Source organism: Ambystoma mexicanum, chromosome 3p (assembly GCF_040938575.1).
Source record: "Ambystoma mexicanum isolate Mex_15411 chromosome 3p, UKY_AmexF1_1, whole genome shotgun sequence".
Classification (NCBI taxonomy): domain Eukaryota; kingdom Metazoa; phylum Chordata; class Amphibia; order Caudata; family Ambystomatidae; genus Ambystoma; species Ambystoma mexicanum.
In genome coordinates, this window is record NC_090925.1 from 719573682 (window position 1) to 719593758 (window position 20077).

General features: G+C 47.3%; 1 protein-coding gene across 1 annotated transcript in view; it reads left to right on the plus strand.

The window, feature by feature from the left end:
• KDM3B (lysine demethylase 3B) overlaps positions 1–20077 on the plus strand; it is a 2029046-nt gene that overhangs the window by 519019 nt on the left and 1489950 nt on the right. Inside the window, exon 6 of the mRNA XM_069651588.1 lies at positions 4733–4807. Within this exon, the coding sequence (XP_069507689.1) occupies positions 4733–4807 (75 nt within the window). The remainder of the gene's footprint in view (positions 1–4732; positions 4808–20077) is intronic.

Sequence of the window (20077 nt, forward strand, 5' to 3'; positions counted from 1 at the left end):
CTGCCTCCCTCTGATGGAGGGCAAGACAGTACTTCTCTAGACAGACAACTCCACCAGCATGTACTATGTCAACAAGCAGGTGGGGGAGGATGGGAGGGGGGGTACCAGATCCCCTCTGCTGTGCAACCTAGGTGTCAGCATGTGGAAATGGACTCTGGAGAACATCTACCTCACCGCTGTCCACCTCCCGGGGGAGTCCAACTTGGAGGCGGACAGGCTCAGCAGACTGGGGGCAGACAATTAGGAATGTCCTGAAGGAGATCTTCCTCAGGTGTGGGAACCCCAAGTGGATCCGATTGCCTCCCGGGACAACAGGAAATGCCAGCAGTTCGCCTTCTGGCAGGGATAGGGCTCGGGCTCCGTGTGCGATGCATTCCGGATACAATGGAACTACATAATGGCATACGCCTCCCCCACCCCCGCACCATTGGTACACAGTGATCTGCAGGATAAAGTAATCTTGTCACCTCAGCATCATTCTGATGGCTCCCTGGTGGCTGGCGAGACTCTGAGCTGCTCAGCCTATCGGACAGGCCCCACTTCACCTACGGCTGGGTCCAGCTCCTCTACTGACCCGGCGGGGGGGCAGGGTACTCCACCCCGCTCCTCGCATGCTAGCCCTCGCAGCGTGGTTCCTGAGCAGGTCACACTGAAACACTTGAGCCTATCTCATGCTAACCTGGACCTCATCCAGGGTGCCAGAAGCAAAGCTACCATGATCCAATATAAGAGCAAATGGTCTAGATTCTGTCATTGGGCCAACTCTAAGGAGATCGACCCCCTTAAGTGCACATTGGATGACGTACTCTCCTTCTCGGCACACCTCGCCCACTCCGGGGTTCAGCCATAGGAGCCTACAGAAATTTGCAAGAGGGTGTTTTCTTTTCCGCTAACCCGGTGGGCAGACGGCATCTGGTGCGTCTCCACAGGCTCTACCTGCCTATAAAGAAGCTACAGCCTGTGTGGGACCTCAATGTAGTCCAGGGCGCCTTGGCACACAAATCATTCGAGCCAATGGCGTCCACGGACATCAGGCTGGTCACCCTAAAAAAAAAAAGCGCTGCTCGTAGGCCTCACCTCCGCTCGCAGAGTCAATGAAATCCAGGCTCTGGTGGCATCAGAGCCCTACACTAACTTTCACAAGGACAAGTTGGTCCTCTGGACGCACACTGTTTTCCTACCCAAGGTGACCTTCCATCTGAACGAGGAAATAGTCTTACCCACCTTCTTCGTCGACCCAAAGGATAGAAGGGTCTTGCACCATCTCAATGTCAGTCGTGAGCTAAAATACTACCTTGACAGGACCAAGGACTTCTTCAAGTCGGATGCCCTCGTTATCACTTTTGGAGGTTCAAGGCCTGGCTATCAGGCCTCCAAACCAGTGCTGGCCAGTTTGCATGCCCATGCGGTCAGAGCCAAAGCCACGGCCTTTGCGTTTCAACGGCATGTGCCGTGGCAGGTCATCAGCAGGGCAGCTACCTGGGCCACTCCTTCGCCTTTCTGTAAGTACTACTGTTTGGACGCCGCCTCTAGATCAGATGCGGCTTTTGGGCAGGCAGTTCTAAGAAACCTGTTTGCTTACGGAGGGTCTCCTCTCCACCCTGGGGCTACGTTCAGTTGTAATCGCCCATATTGTATGGAGGAAAGGGGACGGAACGTAAGAGTAATTAAGTTATTCACCGTAGTGACTAACATACTCTTTTCCACCATACGTCCCACCATCCTCCCCCCTAATAATACTGGTGTCATTAGGCAATGTTAAATATTGTTGACACGTCAATGGGGACTAAAGAGTGGCGCTAGTGGGCGGAGGCAGACGAGCGAATGCATACCTTCTATGCCCCTGCATACCTTTAAATTTAAAGGGAAAGATGATTTTTCTGGTGAAAAAGGGTCCGTCTCCTGTCCCTCGCAAGGGACACACCCATACAGTATGGAGGAAAGGGGACTAAGAGTACGCAAGTCACTACGGTGAGTATCTATTAATTACTAACCAAAGGTACTGTAAAGTTTGAGAGGACTTACCTCTTGTTGTTGCCTTACTTGATCTCAGTTGAGACCTGTCTTGGTTGGTTCTGTAGAGTAGCTTGCATCTTCTACCTCTCGCAAGCCTCCCAGGTTGTGGCGCTAAATTGATTCTACTTTTTCTACAAAGACTTCTAAAAACCTTATGCACGACTTTTACTTACAAGAAGTGCTTCAGCTCACCTAGACCTTTGCCCAGTTGACATTGGCTGCCTGGCTCCCTGAAAGACTCTTCTTTCTTCAGACATTGTGTTTTACCTTTCCTTCCAGGAAGGGGTTAACTTAATTTGCATTGGGGGTTCAAAAGTACTTAAATGCTTCAGAATAATTGTGTGATCCCTTGTTTTATTCTATAACCCTCTTCTTTGACATTCTTCTCAGTATTGCTCTAACTGCAACAGTGCTATATTAATCTCTATAGTGTCCTAACTATTTAAGTAACTTGGCGGTGTAGGAAGTGTCTGTGTGCCATCCCAATGGGTATTTGATTATTTAGAGAAACTAAGTGTGTATTTTTGAGTGCATTTGTGTGTTACTTATATATTGCCCCTTATGAAGAAGGCTTATTCAAACTGACTGTTGGGTTAATAATTGTTTAATCAAGAAACCTTGTGTGTTTATTTGGATACTTGTCACTGTGAATCTCTAACTGCCCTACTGCTCACATTGGCCCCTCTTGAGAGGAGCCTGGCTGCTCAGCCACACTACCAACCTGTGTAGTACAGACTTATGCCAAAGGTTGGGTTCATATTGTCCGGGGTACAAGGTTGTTGTAGTGCAACCAATGGGTACTACACCAAATCTTGCCTAACACATTCTGAACGGTATATCCTGATAACTGATGCCAAGACTACTTAATACACCACCACCTTTAGGCAGTCCCTAACGGGAGCAAAGCAGTACAAACTGCTTTAATCCACACCAGTGCCAGGGGTACTACAATCGAAGAAGTGCAAGGCTACCAAGCTCTTTATCAACATTCTCAGGCTCCACATCAGAGGATTTGGAGCTCTCTATCCCCCTTCCCTGACCCATTATTACGGGTTAAGGCACTGTAGGACGAATGGCAGATTCCAGATATGAACTACAAGGCTTTGGACTCCTGACATACATTTGAACATAATTGAGCCGTACCAGAGATATAATATTTGAAATACTGTTTAAACATCCTGCCAATATGACTTCACATGTCAGTTCTGGCAAATGCACATTTTCTTATCTCTTAAGTGAAGTCGAATTAACGTATCTACTCTTTTACCATGACATTAGGTTGCTATGGCCTGTGCCCTTTTTGAAATCGAATTGTGTGTTGAAGGTGCAGTGTCCTACCAACTTCCAATGTGACGATTCATGCCGTTAGTAAATTCTTGAATTAGGCTTGAAAAAACGGATCTGAAAGTGAATTTTATTGGAATGTTCTATGATGTATTGATGGACCTTGATATTGTATTTTCACTTTGTCACAAGTAATGACTATTGAGCTACTGTAGTGAGGATTCATCTAGCAGCTGTTGTATTTGTTTACATGCACTATTACAATTTTATGACTGACTATAAAGAGATTTCTTGCAATGATTGTGGATTTCATTAATCTTTGACCCAAGAATAAACTGACCATAATGGGAATATGACAAAACACCAGATTAACGCTGCATAGCATGTATAACCATAAAGTCTTTTGTACCTTTAAGGCAATATTAATCTCATTGTGGTGTAGCAGCAGGTGTGGGGCTCGCCGAGGTGGTTGCGGTGGACTCTCCACCCAATCTAGGCTCTGCAACGCCCAATAGTGACGCATTCGGATGATGGAGCTTCCATTACACATGTTCCTCACACTCTCCAACAACTCTTACTTCCTCCAGACTTTCCACACACTGTCCGTTACTATCATCCTGATAATCTTAGAACAGTGACTTATAGTTACGTTCTGTTCAATAAAGTTGTTTAGTACTTTTTTCTAGAGTTGGTTTCAGGATATAGGTATATCTGTATGTTTGTTTGTTTATAGAAAGATATCCCTCAACACATCCCAGAGACACTATCAAAGTGGTAGAGGGGAAGAATTGAAGTATATTGCTAAGCATTCGTTTGGGGATGAATGGAAAAGAATGCAGTGCAAAAGGTTATACTCCTATAAGTAATTTTGGGCCTAAACCTGGTGGTACAAGCTACATATTCTAAATCTAAGGGGTGATGAGAAATGCTGAATCGATAAATCGCCAACTCCTGATACGGGTTATAAGTAGCATTAGTGATATTTTGTGCTTTGCAAGGAATATAACCTCCCGAATGCATATTCTGGACTCAACATACAACTATATGGGTAAAAAATGTCTCCCTAAAACCCTTTCTACATTATAAAACGCTTATACCTGTAAAGGTATAACCGAGCATGCTTTCAGCACTTAAGTATTGGAATTAATCTGTTGTAGCTATTTGGTGTGCACAGCAAGAAATAAGGTATTCAGAAGTTGAGGCATTTGCTAACACATGTCCTGACTGTTAAGTCTAAGAAGGTTGGATACGTTGCACAGTACTGGTTTAAATTCCTCCACACCCCTAGCACTTTTTCTACAGCTGACTGTTTAATCTGTGTTTGTTGTGCAGCAAACTCAGGAGCCAATTTCATATGCACTGCACTCTACCTATGTAGATGCGTTTCATTATGTTTCATTCTTTACATTTATCTGTTCTTTTATCTCTGCAGTGTGCTGAGACCAAGTGTGTTGATCCCAGACTGGTTCATGTGACGCTGGTGGAGAGTCCTGTGCCACAGATGGAGGTATAGTGTGTTCAAGTGTGCAGATGGGAATTGTAAAACCACGAACTTCCTGAAGTATGCATCAGTGTTTTTGGCCAGGGGTTGGGGGGGGGGGGTCAGAAGGGTTTGCAGGAATGTACAGCCTATATACTTGTTGATATTTTCCCAAGGCCCTGTGGTCAGGGTCTTTTAAGTACATCTTCCTTACTAGGGTACTGATAGTACCTCACACTTACCAGGCCCTCCAAGTGGTAGCAATGCCAGAGCAGCCCAGGCCTAACTCTCAAAAGGTTGAGTCTGGTGGTTAACTGTATGATAGTTTTAATTAATACAATGAGAATGTCCACACTATGTAATGAGACAAATGGAAAAATCACTACTTTGTGGTAAGAACCCTTTGTAAAAGAAGAAGCCAGAATTTAACTGGTAAGTGCAAACCATTTTAAGAGAAGTTAAACGTTTAGTAAGTCATTCTGAGAAAAGAAAATTCAGTTTTAGGTATGTAGACTTTTCCCTATCTAGGCCAACAAGTTTGAGACCATTGTGGATTCATGGCAGTCTTTGGTGGACTTCCATTGGAGGGTGTCGGACAGGGAAAACCCTGAAATGCAGGAATGTAGACTTGTAGCGCTTGCCATTTTGCAGAGCAGCGTTTGGCAGTTCAGAGGCAGTTGCTGCACATTCTGAGACTTAAGATTCACCGACACCCCAGTGCAGGATGCACCTCATGACTCTTTGGGAGGATGATTATTGTAGATATGGTGGTTCACATGTTGAGGGTAGGAGACAGAGGAACGAAAAGGTGGGTTAGCTGCAGTGCACATTTTTCTTTGATGTATGGTTCCAAGGTCATCCTCGGGCACAGGATTCAGCTTCCGATTATTACATTTGTATAGCATGAACCTAGCTAGGGAGAAACAGGGTGCTGTACAGGGCATAGAGCAAAACACTGGTAGTGAAAATTCAACAAGTCATCAAGTTAAATATTAGTAATTATCACAGTAAACTATAAGCATAGGGGAGTGCACAAAATAGTCTGAATCTACACTAGGAGGATCGGGTTGGATTGAAATACCACAACAAAGAATGAATATTAATGAAGGGTTAAAGTTACACCAGAGAGGAGCCAGTCATGGAAGGATGACTATGTAAGGGAGTTTGGCCTTGCGGTTGGAGTATCAGAGGCATCACATGCCCCTCAAGTTTTCCAATAGAGTGAAATGGAACCATCTGGGAGGACGATTCTCTTGCCCATTTCAGCACATATTCATAGCAGAGTCCTGTCTGCGAATGGGCACCTGGTTCTAGCCAAAAAGGCAAGGTCATGAGCTGCAGAGGGATTAGGGTTTCAAGCAGTAGCTGTGATCCTGTTGCCACCCAATCCAGGTAGGAATACTACAAGGGGTTCCTTCTTGTTCTCTGGAGAGTTCATTTCTGTGTCAGGATTCTTTGGAGCATCAAAGGATGCTGTTGCAGAGCTTCAGTCCTTTCTCGATAGGGTGAAGGGTTCACTCCTAAGGATAATAAAAGCAGATCCCATTAACTGCTCAACTATGCGACTATTCATTCAGTCTACTGCAGGAAATCTGTAATTGCATTCCTGGAAGGACTGCTGTTTGAGAAAGAGTTGTACATCTACAACACAGAACCACTATATTAGGTTTTTATTTACAGAAGTCACTGTCTGGGACAGGACTTGGGAAAGCCCATCTTGGGTGTACAGGATTACACCTCTTAGATTAACCTGAACTAACAAAGGGTATGGTAGAGTGGCGAGCAGCCACTCTTAATCTAAAGAGTAAGGGTGCTGTAGTTGGGTACAATGACCTCGGAGCACACCTTGATTCAAGAACACACACACTAGTTTTCATGTAAGTACTATAAATCCATTATATCTACAGTATAAGATCACTTGCAGTACTCGTTCAATGGTAAACCCTTTTACAGTAACAAATGGCATTGTTAACCAACCAGAAACATGTATGCAAACTTTCCAAACTCTTAATAACCCAATCCTGTCTTAATAGTCCAACCCTATCTAGTGTGAGTCTCTCCTATTCCAGATGGCCCACTGGGCTACCACTGGTTGCCAGTGTTGGCCAGGAAAGGGCTGGAAGAAAACCTTAATGTTCAGAATACTAGGGTCCATGTGGGCTCCCCTGGAGTTGCAGGTAAGTAACAATGGTTACAATTAGGCTCAGGGAGGTTAGGATGGCCCCCTGAATGGGTGCCCTAAGGACCAGTGTGCAAGGAGAGGTGATTGAACGGGTTGTCCCCACAATGTTACTCTATGGGGTCCTGAGGGGTAGCGGGATACAAGCTATCTGCAGCCCCCAGAACCACAGGATCACATAAGCAGACCCCAGGTAGGTTATACCAGGGCTGAACAGTAATTTTGAAAGTGGTTGTGCTGCAGGAATATACCAGCGGTGGTCTTCTGTTCTTTAGCCCTGGTGACTGGGAGAGAGTGACTTTGGTGGATCTTGCGACAGCACTCGTACAGAGGTACGCCCAGCAACGGATCTTCAGCGTGATGGCTTGTTGGTGCTTTCTGCAGGCTCGGTGGACAGACTGCTGTTGCATCGGTCAACTGTTTCTCGGCTCTCTCCTCTGGTGAGGTGACTCTGGAGCCAATTCGAGTTGTTGCAGACTTGGAAGGATGCCCTTGAAGTTTCAGGGGAAACTCTGGGAACCTTCAGGAGCTTTCTATGAAAAGCCAGTTGAAGACAAAGGAACCTCACCCCACTCAGAATGGTAGAAGATATCCAAAAGGACAAACCATCTTGTTTAAGGATTTGAAAACAAGGCCACCATTGTAGGGGTATTTGGTGCTTTATGTAACTTTAGTGTAACCAAAATCCCTCCCGCATTGAGGCCACTTAAATTTTTTCCGCCCAGCTAGCTGGTTGCCTTATGCAGAGCTCATAAATTGCTTGGTTTCTATTTCATTGTCCATGACTGTTGGGCGTTTAATATCATCGATGACTACTCCTGAACCAATGCCGAAGACGACTCCAGATTTCGGAGACTGGTGCTTTGGTCAACGCTGTCGACCGCGCGGCCTCGGCCCTCCAGCCAGGCCTATACAGTAGGGAGAGTGGAGCCCTGGGGTTTTGATTCTTTTGTGGAGTTAATTCTTTCTCCCCTTTTTTCCCTTCTGGTTTCGCTGTCGCTTTCAACCTGAGCTATCGAAGGACTCCTTTTTAAATGTTGCCCTTCTCGCAATGCAAATATCCATGGAAAGACACTCACAGGAGGTGTAACAAGTGTCTACCTCGTGATCAGGACGAGCGATCCTGCAAGTCATGCCAATTTTGACGTCCTAAGATGATTAAATATCGGCAGACAAAGCGGTGGGCGGCCTACACCATGCCAGAAGGCGGAGAGTAGTTCCCCAGTCAGCTCAGGTGCCTTGAGTGACGGGGATGTAAGCGACAGCCATGGCTCCGATGCAGAGGCCATTGACCTCTCTGCGGAACAGGCAAGTTCCCAGGTGTCTGGCCCCGGCCGGCAGGCCACTGGTTCTGCTATGGGGAGACAACACCCTGGCGACAAGGAGACATTCACACCACAGAAGGAAAAACGCACAACCTCCCAAGCCTCCTCGACAGACTTGTCGGGAAGGCCACAGACGCCAACGGGCTGTGTCAACTTTCGATGGAACCCACCGATCCCCATGATCGTCCGCTATCCCTGCAACCGTCGATACGGCATGCGTCCGGGCATTAAAGTCAAACGTGCGTCAGCACCAAACATAAGAGCACAGACTCCTAAGAGCGCGTCAGTGCCAAAGGTTTCGGCCGCACCGACAACTGCGACAAAGCAGTTTGGCGTATCTGGGAGAGATTTAGACAAGCCTGAGTGTCCCGAACATCATTTTGGCGGCAAATAAACCAAAGGACACATCGAAACATCGAGAATAATATTCAGATGGGTCTCAGCCCCTATCTAAAACACTGGCTGACAAATCTTGACCCAAGTCCTCAAAAAGAGTCGCCCCCCCCCCCCCCTTCAGACTCCCCTGGTTCATCCCTATGGACCAGAGATAGGTTTGAGGGATACATGAACAAGCTTTCCAAGTTTGTAGATTTTACAGAAAAGTTTATCAACCCAAAAAGACCAAGAGAGGAAAACTCTTACCCTACTTTGTCCAAAGTTCAAAGAACTTCAAGTTGGTTCCCTCATGAGGTGTTTAACTTGTCAGAATCTGAGGAAATCCATCAAGACGCCTATGATCAGGTAGAGAATCCCTTTGATGAGACGCCAGACCAGTGGGGTGATGAACAACCAGTAGGACGCACCCTGGCTTTCACCTTCAACTACTCCAGATCCAGAAACCCTGTGTATAGATCCTCCTTCCTGAAAGACAAGCCTCACCTATTGATGACCAGATGGCCTTCAATGCTATTCTATTCTTAAAAAGGCTGCTGAACACTTTCAAATTGCCATTCAAGAGGCGGTACAGGACACTGACTTTGTGGAGGACATTTTAAAGGAAAAACCACCCACAAGAGGTGCAACGCTCCCTCTTTAACTCCATCTCAAACAAGAGCTGTGAATCCTCCAGTCGAAAAGCTTCTTTGCCCCTCTCCAACAGACCTGCTATATATCACGGGACATGCCACTCCCAACTTCCTAGTAGTCACTACTAGAAGGAAGAGAGCCGGAGTACCCTTGTCTACGACTGAGGCACCTCCAGACAAGGATTGCAAGAAGTTGTATGCTCTTGGAAAGCGCATTACAACATCAGCGGCTTATTCCACTAGGATGGCTGACACCACATTGCTGGCTAGGTATAGCAACATCCAATAAAATTTGCTCCAGGAGGGCCTGCAAGAAGTCCCAGAACTGTCACGATCATGCCTTCTTGCGGTTGTTTCGGAAGGGAGGCTGGTCAATCAGAACATCCTCATAAATGCCCTGGATGCTGCAGAAACAGCGGGACGAACACTGGCTGAAGGTACCCTGCTTAAAAGGCACGGTTAGTTCATGAATTCGGGCTTTAAGCCTGAGACCCAGGCATCCCTTACCAAGCCAGTTGAATAGACTAACCTGTTTGGGAAGTAGTAGATGAGGCCTTAGAAACAGCTAAGAAGGAACATGAAACCTTAAAGTCTCTAAAACAAATTATACAAAGACCCTATCAGCAGCGAGGGGGTAGCTTTCGCCGTTCCTTTCGGGGACAATCTTGCCCACGTTCCCCCCACAATCAAAATGGAACAGGGAATACACCATGGTCCTCCGTTTTAGGGAGAATTCTCAGAAATGTGCCAATTCCCTCTACCTTAGAGACCTCCAGCGACTTTGCTGGATTTTGAGGACTTGATTTTTTTTTTACCCTGTAGAGTGACTTTTTTTTCCCCACTCGTATTTTACTGTGATTTTTTAGTGTTTATTTTTGGTTGTGAAGTCTGACAGACTCCATCGGCATCATCTTTTACATTGTCACTCATCACCTTCAGTGCAGTGACACAGGGAAGTTTTTTAGATTTCCCAAAGGTTTAAATGCCTTATATGGGATAAACTGTTTCCCAGAGCAGTAAAGCGAAATTGACTTCACTTGCATTTGTAACTTTCGAGATCCAGCACACACTACCTTAGAACAGGGTGCTGGAGGGGGTACCTAGTATCCCCTTTGTCTAGCTTCTCATGTAACATATGTTCTGATGCTTGTTAATCTGCTTAGAATCACATGTTGTGCATATAGTCTGACATCCTGTGGCCACTGCAGAGTATTGCATCTTTTCTTTAGAGAATCAAAAGGGGACGTCCACATGGGCGTGCCTGTAACACTAACCCTATCGTGAGGTGTAGTGTACCCAAAATCCCTCGCACGTCGAGGTCCCTCAGATTGTTTTTTTCCGCCCAGCATACTGTTCGCCTTAAGCGGAGCTCGTTCAGAGACATTGCAAATTGTTCCATCGACCTTTGGTCGAATATATTACAAAGTATTTAAGATAACCCTGACCATCCTTCCTTTCGACGGCTGTTCCAGATCTCTACCGAAACCTCCACGGACCTTTGATCAACGGGGATCCAGTCGGTGTTGCCGACCACATCTTCCAGCCGACCTACACAGTAGGGAGAGCAGGGTCGGGGTGGACATTTCTGTAAAATCTGAGAATGCCTTTCCCTTTCTTCCCTCTGTCCTCTCTGGTCTTCGTCACTTTCCCTATCCTTAGCTGTTGGAGAGGACTCCATTTAGGTTTTGCCCCATTTGCAAGGGCAAATTTCCTTGGGAGAGATAATCGACGGTGTAGCCGTTGCTTGCATCTCGATCACAACGAAGGTTGTGCGGCTTGCAAGCTCCTCCATCCTAAAACATTGAAGGAGCGCTGTGTCAAGCGGTGGGCGGCCTACGGGATGTCGAAGGCCGAGTAATCTCCCGCTGTCGCAACCACTGAGTGCGACGAAGGCAATAGTGACGAGCATACCTCCGACACCGCAGGTCATTGACCTTTTGATGGAGCGCTCCCGCTCCGCGTCTTCTGTCCCCGGTCCCGCCAGGCACGGCTCAAGCACTGCGATGGGGAATATACACCCCGACGACAAAGATGAACATTTGCAACTCACTAAACGTACAACAAAGTCGAAGACCACAGCGCCAATATGCACACCGGAGGTTCCAGCTGACCGTCACGATCAGCAGCCCTCCCCCAGCAGCATATGCTCCAAGCGACCGGGCACTCGAAATTGAAGGGCGCTACTCCTAATATTCCAAGAACCGTCAAGGCTCATCGTAAGAAGGCGTCCGCCAACGAAGACAAAGCCCCGGCTCTGCTGAAAACGACACAACCACAGGCTGAGGCTGCAAGCCTCTCTACTGTGAAAGACGTTGCCGAAAGGATTGCGAGAATTGTTTCGGCGGACGCTCAGAAGCAGCAGTCAAAGGATTCGCTGAGGCCTACAGAAAAGGCTAAGGACCCGTTGAAATCCAAAGATAGACTAAAGGGAATACCAGAACCCTCCGCCAAGCCTAAGGAGAAGCACAGGGACACGCCACCTCTGTTGGTTCCCCGGGAAGAGTTTTCAGAGGGCGTTGAGACAAAAATCCCAACGTTTGGCAGCAGAGGATCATTTACAAGAGCCCATTCCACCTCTAGACCCCTCTAGGTCTTCTGTTTGGACTAGGGAAAATTTGAGAATTGTATGGAGATGCTTGACAGGTTTGTAACCCTCTCAGAGAAATCCACCCCCAAAAGACAGCGGGAAGGCGGCCTTTTGAACCCTGTGGCTGAATTTCCCTCTCAGGAGGAGGATGTGTACACTTATGACCTCACTGAGGAGGAATTTCCTGCAGATACTCAGGATGATGATCATTTCATCGATTCTGAGAATAATAGAGGGATGGGGGGAAAACCCAGATATGGGTGACCCTCAGCCTTGGCAGTCTCCAAATCCTTCACCAGATCCTGAAGCCTTGTGTTTGGATTCACCCCCCCCCCCCAAAACTACTCCCACTAGACAACCCTCTCCAGTGGACGATCAAATTACGTTAACACCATGTTGTGCAAAGCTGCAGAACATTTAAAGCTCACCACCGATGAAGCTGTTCCTGAGGCTGACTTTGTGGAGGATATTCTTAGAGAAGCCACCGGCCAGCCAGGCTATTCCTCTCCTAAACTCAATTAAAAAGCATCTGGCTCCCTCGTTAGCAACGCCTGCACTCACAAGAGCAGTTAATCTGAGGATAGGAAAGCTATTTCGGCCTTCCCCCTCTGATCCCCTTTATATCAGAGGTCACTCCACCCCAGACTCACTAGTGGTGACCAATACAAGGAAAAGGACAGGGGTTCCCCAGTCAACCTGGGAGGCACCACCTGACAAACAATGTAAAAGACTCTACACCCTAGGAACGAGGGCCACGGCCGCAGCAGCTTTTTCTATGCGCATTGCTAACAATACTACCTTGTTAGCCAGCTAGGCGGACGCTCAATGGGCCAGATTACAGGTAGGCCTGCAGGAGGTTCTTGAACCGTTACAGACTCGACTTCTGTCCACGGTAACCAAGGGCACACAAGTAAACCAAAGTATACTCAAGAACACTTTGGATTCTGCTGACACAGCTGGTCGATCTTTGGCTCAGGGCACCCTCCTAAAGAGACACGTGTGGCTAAGAAACTTTGGGTTCAAGCCAGAAACGCACGAGTCACTTATTAATAAACCCTTGTAAGAATCCAACCTATTTGGAAGAGCGGTTGAAGAGGCTCTTGATACCGCAAAGAAGGAGCACGACACCATGAAGAGGCTAGATCAAATCACACAAAGACCCTTCACAAGGCGAGGAACTGGGTCCAGACGTATTTTTCTTGGCCAACACTTCCCTCAACACCAATACTCCTCAAGAAACAATTGGTCCTCTCCACAGGGAACCAGCGAATACACCACCCTGTATCCCCAAAAGTGTCAGCATCGTGGGAAAGCAAGGGGCTGGAACTCTACCCCTAGAGGCTCCCTGGCCTCATGTTCAAAATGACCCGAAGATCCGGGTACCCTCCCACGCCTCCCTGGTCGGGGGCCGGCAAACACCTTTCCTTCAGACATGAAAGGGGATAATTACAGACCAGTGGGTGCTGAAGACCGTAGCCCATGGGTACTGTATAGAGGTCTGCCGGTCCCCAACGTTCAGATCTCCATGCGCAAGACTGACGCCAGACCATCTGTGTATCTTTTAGGAGATCGAGACACTACAAGAAAAGGGAGCCATAGAGGTTGTACCTCTTTCACAGCTAAAGACATTTATTCAGTGTTCTTCCTTGTAGCCAAAAAGGATTTCACCATGCACCCTGTATTTGATCTGCGCCCAGCGAACAAGTTTGTAAAGCCACAAAAGTTCTGCATGGTCAATCTGCAGGAAGTAATTCCCCTGCTCTCACAGGGAGATTACATGGCAACACTGGACATGAAAGATGCATACTTTCATATTTCAATGTTGCCGGCGCACAGACAATACCTTAGGTTCATGATACAAAACAAACAATATCAAATCAAGGTACTGCCCTTCGGTATAACATCCGCACCAAGGGTATTTTCAAAGGTACTAGCAGTGGCAGCAACACACTTGCGCAGACAATCCATCCCGGTTTATCCTTACCTCGACGACTGGCTCATAACAGGGGACTCTTACGAAACCTGTCTGTCAAATGCCCAAAGAACAATAGATCTATTATTCACTCTGGGATTCTCCATCAATGAGAAGAAATCCAGCCTAGACCCCAGTCAAGTCCAGCAGTTCCCAGGGGCTCTAATTCGAACAAACACGGCTTCGTCTTCCCCTCCAACGAGAGGGTCAAAAACATGCTGTTTCAAATCCCTCAATATGTAGCCAGTTGAGAGGTGATGGTATGCAAGGCTATGCGACTGTTAGGAATGATGGCGTCATGTATGTATTTGGTTCCTCATGCGCGCTTGCGTCCAATGCAGGAGTGGCTAAACAGCCAGTGGTGTCAGGCCAGCGGACAATGCGACGATCTAGTGCTTGTCTCGCCAGCCCTCGTTCTCTCGCTACAGTGGTGGTCGAGGGAGAACCTCTTGAAAGGGAAATCCTTCACCACCCCGCAGTACAGGCCACTCTAACTACAGAGGCATCCCTCAAAGGGTGGGGAGCTCACCTGCTTCAACAGTCTGCGCACAGTTTGGTCGTCAGACGTAGCATCCAACCACATAAACCTGTTGGAACTATTGGCAGTATTCAAAGCACTGAAAGCTTTCCAGACACAACTGCAGGGAAAGACGGTCCTGATCCTTGCAGACAGCACCACAGCCATGTACTATTTGAATAAACAAGGGGGCACTCACCAGGGCTGTTCAAACTGTCCCAGAACATTTGGAAGTGGGCTCTCAAACACATGTTCCGGTTGTCGCAACATGTTCCGGTTGTCGCAACATGTTCCGGTTGTCGCAACATGTTCCGGTTGTCGCAACATGTTCCGGTTGTCGCAACATGTTCCAGGGTAACTCGATCTATTGGCAGACCTACTCAGCAGAAATTTCCCACTACCCATGAAGTAAGAGTGTCGATCACACAAAGACATTGTCTCCAACGTTTTCGCAGAATGGGGCTTCCCAGGGATCGATTTATTTGCAACTCTAAAGAACGCTCAATGCCAAGATTACGCCTCCAGGTACCCCCAGAACCGTTCCAAGGGGAACGGACTCTGGATAACATGGTCAGGGAAATGTGTTTACGCTCCCCCAACCCCGACTCTCCTTCACAACAAGATAGTGCACAAGATGCAACAGGAACCAGTCACAATATTGGTAGGCCCCATGTGGGCCTGCCAACCCTGGTTCGCTCCTCTGATGGAGCAGTCTCTACCCCCTCCATTGAAACTGCCTTGCCCGTACAACATGTCGCAAGACAAAGGGAAGACGCTTCACCTATGCCTGCAGACATTGAACTTAGCGGCCTGGCTTCTGAAGTCAGTGTTTGGGCACCTACAGCTCCCTCAAAGATGTATGGACATGTTAGGCAGAATCCTGTGCAGTTCCCTTAGGGAGCACTACAGAAGATTAGGACTACAGGTGAGAGCAAGAAATCCCCTTTGGTATCAGTCTGTACCACAAAGATTTAGTTGGTAACTTTGGCTGAGCAGTCACTTATCTCAAGAGGGAGATGAGCAGTATTCAGGGTTTACACAATAGGCCCTTAGCACTTTGGAACAAGAAAACACTGACCAAAGCTTTGTATTAAAAAGGAATATATATTTATTTCATACACTTCTAGTAAAACACATTTATCACAGTTCTTAAGCACGTGAAATTCAGTCAAAGAAAGTATACACAACTCCCTAGTTAAATTGTAGACAAGTTTGAGCAAATGTGAAAACTGTGCAAAATGGCACAGTGGAAACCAAACACAAATGGTACTCTAGCAATTTCTTACAAGGGAGGGAAAACACAAGTCATATAGAAATATCTTCTTACAGGCCCCAGTAACACTTCCCATGAGTTTGTGAACCAGTTTAGGCAAGGCAGTACATCAGTATAGCAAATACTTAAATGAAAATTGAGCAAAATGGCACTTCACAAGGTTTAAAAGTGGGAAGGAAGGGGTGGTTATAAGAAGTAGGTGCACCAACACAGTTCTAGTTGAGAAGCAATCTAGTGAAGGCAGTTCTAACAAATTTAGCCAGAGTCAGTAGGCCTGTGCCAGAGTCAGTGATACAGGGCAAGGGCCCAGGAGCAAAATGCTGCAGTCAAGTCTTTGGTTAATGATTTTGAAAAGGTGGATGCAGAAGGTGAAAGACAAAGTTGAGAGAGGGGGGGCGGCCAACCCAACGGGTAGGTAAAGGATTTAAAACACATTTAGCTCTACCACGCAGAAAGGGCGGCCTGGCGGAACAATGTACCTTTAAAATGAAGAAGTGGCTCCTGCGGTGGCGGTTGTTCCTGGTAGTTCCTGCAATTCGGGGGGTTCACCAGAGGAAGAGAGGCTCTCATCGTGGAGGAAGGTTCGAGTTACTGCACTACCCAGGGATGAAAAATAAAAGGTATGCTCCTTTAAATCGCGGTCCGGGTGGACGGGTGCCTGGCTATCCGGTCTCCAAGTACAGGGTACTGGCGATTCGACCAGGGCAGGTCCAGGAAGGCGATTGGCAAACTGGTTGGGCTTCAGGGCTTCACCGGTAGTTGTCGTTGCAGATGTCTTTGGCTTCTCTCCTCTTCGGCTTCTTGGTTCCAGTGGCAACAGCTTGCTCTTCCAGTCCTCAGGACCCTGCTTTTATGCAAAAAGAGCCCCATTCATACAGCCCTGCTGTCACTCACACAGTGGAGTGGTCATCTTGGCGGGAGACCCTCCAGCCTATCAGGATAGTGCGCAACATGGGTTGCTGAGGCAACTCTGTCCAGGGGTCCTACTCCCCCTCCCACACAATGGACCCACCCCAGACTCGGTGGCACCGAAAGGAGGGCTTCTTGACAGAAGCCCACCAAAAGGACGAACATAGGATCCCCAACCTGCTTTAGGAGTTGAGAAAGACACGAGAAAGAAGTTATATTAAAGTTATGGCAAATAAAACCTACCTGAGTAAAGTTAATATTAAAATACACCGGCGGTATGTTAGAGACTGTCAGAAAATGTGGTAGCCTCGAACAATGGGAAAATCCCATAGGAAAATATTCTCGGTCGAATATTTACAGTAGTAACCACTGCCACCAGCCAGAAACCTTTGAGAGAGGGATGTACGGTACCCTCTCGAAAATGAACATAAGGGAAAAACTATTAACCCTTCCCAGTACCTCCATAGTAAGATGGGTTGTACTGTTTTAGGTTACAAAATTTGACTAGTGAAGTCATTGGGGACTTTACATGCCCTGGGAGACAGTAGTCAGTCCCAGGGTAGGGAGTCTATGTTTGGGGGTCGCTACGACACCCCTGTGTCACTGCACGGAGGTTGCTGTGTAACACGTGAATAAAGATGGTTCCTATGGAGGCGAGAGAAAACCATTAGACATTAAACACAAAAATTGCCTAGAACACACATAGCAAAAATGTCTAAGAGTGGGAAAAAGAGTCTCACTCTTAGCAGGATAAAAAAACAAACCCTTCAAATCCAGCAAAGCTGCTGGGGGACTCTATAGGTAAGGGAAATTAACCATAGAATGAGAATTCTCCCTAACAGGACATACTCAGGGAGGCAAGAAAACCTATGTTAGGCAGAAACCTGTGCAGTTCCCTTGGGGAACACTGCAAAAGATTTAAGACTACAGGTAGAGCAGTAAACCCCTTTGGTAGCAGTCCGCACCACCCAGATTTACCTGGTAGCTGTGGCTGAGCAGTCAGACCTCTCTCAAGAAGGGTTGGGTAGTATGCAGAGTATACACAATATGTACCAACATACAATAGCACAAGCAAACACTGACCAGAGCTTGGTTTCAAAAGTATATAGTTATTTATTTAAAATACACATAAGTTAAAAACACTCTAGCAAACATATAGTAAAAACTTCAAACACAGTTATACTGAAAGTAGATTCAATCCTTTCTCCTATCTAGACAACTCTAGGTTAACACCACTTAATTAAAACAGAGGTGAGTGCTTAACGTTAGATGACACTCTAGTAGTTTCCAAGAAAGGGGGAGAAAAAGCAGAAATGGGTTAAACACACCACTCTCAGGTCCAGAATACTTGCAATAGGCTTTAAGAAGCACAAAGTCACAGGTGAGCAAAAGTCACTAGGCAGGGCCCACTCTTAAAGTAGCCGGAGCGAAAATGTGCTCAAGATCACACTGTTAGTTAGAGATTCAAAGTCTTGCAAAGAGTCAAAAAGAGTTTAGAGTGGCTCAGAAAGTTTAGCAAAAGTGTCCCAGGCACTCCCAGGTTCGAAAGCCGGGGACTAAATCTACCCCGTACAGTCGGTAGCAAGGGAAGCCAGGCGGAACACAGTACCTTAAGCGGAAAGGATCCTCCAGCGGGGGCAGTTGTTCCAGGCAGTGGCAGCAGGGCTCGACGTCGGTCAGGGGAGAAGAAGTTCTCGCTGAAGCGCAGAAGAGGAGGGTCGTTGCACTGCCCGGGAAGAAACCAGCCGCGGAGTCCTCCGGTTAAAGGGTTGGTACCGACTTTCGCGGTAAGGGGGTAAAGTGTGGTATTCCGGTTGCCGGGGTGCTTGGCACAGGCAAGGCGGCCACGAGATACCTCAAAGGACGGAAAGAAGGCGAAAACTGGTTGTCCCCACCAGTCAAGGGAAGGAGCCACTCCGTTAAGAGTTCTCCTCGGTCGTCGGGAAAAAGTGGTGAGACGGTTCAGCAGGGCTCCACCGGGTGGTGTCGTCGAAGCAGGTCGGCTCAGCTCTTCCCTCGTCGGATTCTTGGTCCTGTGGCGACTTCTGAAGTCCCAGTCCCCAAAGCCCTGCTTTTATGCAGCAAACCCCCATTCACCCAGCCTAGCTGTCACTCAAACATGCTAAGTGGTGAGCCGGGCGGCTCACCACTTGGGCCAATCAGGACGGAGTGCGACTTGAGTTACCAAGGTAACTCAGTCCAGGGTGCCTAAATCCCCCTCCACCCCTCCTAAGTACCCCAGACAGAGTGGCACCACTTTGGAGGGCTTCTGTGGAGAAGCCCGCCAAAAGTGGAACAAAGGGCTCCACTTTGGGTCAGAGTTACAGAGGCGAACACCAACGCCATTTTAGAATCAAGTTTTGGCAAAAAGTCCCAACCGGAGTTATAAAAATAAATATATAAACCGGCGGTATGTTTAAGGCTACCGTAAATAAATAATTAAATGTGTTAGCCTAAAACAATGGGAAATCCCATAGGGAAATATTCGCGGTCGAATATAAAAAGTAGTTTCCACTGCCACCAGCCAAAACTCGATCAGGGGGGACGGAGACGTGCCCCCTCGACTAACAGACCCTGGGGCAATCGAATTGCCCCAGCCAGTACGTCCACAATATGATGGTTTGTACTGGTTCTGTTCAGGATTCAAGACTAGCAAAGTCTTTGGTGACTTTACATGCCCTGGGAGACAGTAGTCAGTCCCAGGGTATGGAGTCTATGTTGGGGAGTCCCTAGGACACCCCTGGGTCACGGCACAGAGGGTGCTGTGTGACCCACATCACAAAAATACATGAGGCCCTATGGAGTAAAAGACCCCATAGCCCATTCAACACAAGGTTTGTCCAAGATAACACACTTCAACATGTCCAAGAGTGAGGGAAAAAGAGTCTCACTCTTGGCAGGAGAAAAAAATTAAACCCCAGAAATCCAGCAAAGCTGCTGGGGGACTCACTAGGTAGGGAAATTCAGCCTAAACAGAGAATTCTCCCTAACAACCTATGCTCGATATTGCTATTGCAAGAAGTGGAAGTGGAAGTGGTTTGTCATCTGGTGCAACTCTAAGAGCATCAACCCCAGTGACTGCTCTCCTACACACATTTTGTACCCGGCCCTTTTAATTGACTCAGGCCTGGTCTTTAACTCTCAAAGTTCACCTAGCTGCTCTTTCAGCCTACTCTACATCACAACAGAGGGTGTCCTGGTGGAAGATATTCATGGAAGGAGTAAAGAGAATTCATTCTCCCATTTCTGACCCGGCTCCCGGATGGGACCTAAACGTGTTGTTGACTAGACTTATGGGGGTCTCCTTTCGAGGCCATGCATAAAGTGAGTCTTAAAGATCTCACCTTCAAGACTGCCTTTTTAATAGCTATTACTTCCATTAGGAGAATAAGTTAAATGTTAAAGGTATTTGTACCGCGCACCGTCACCAACGGAGTTGGTCCCCAGGCGCTCTGGTGGATCTGCAAATGAAAAGGTGGGATGGGTTAGTAGGTGAAGCGGGAGTAGGAT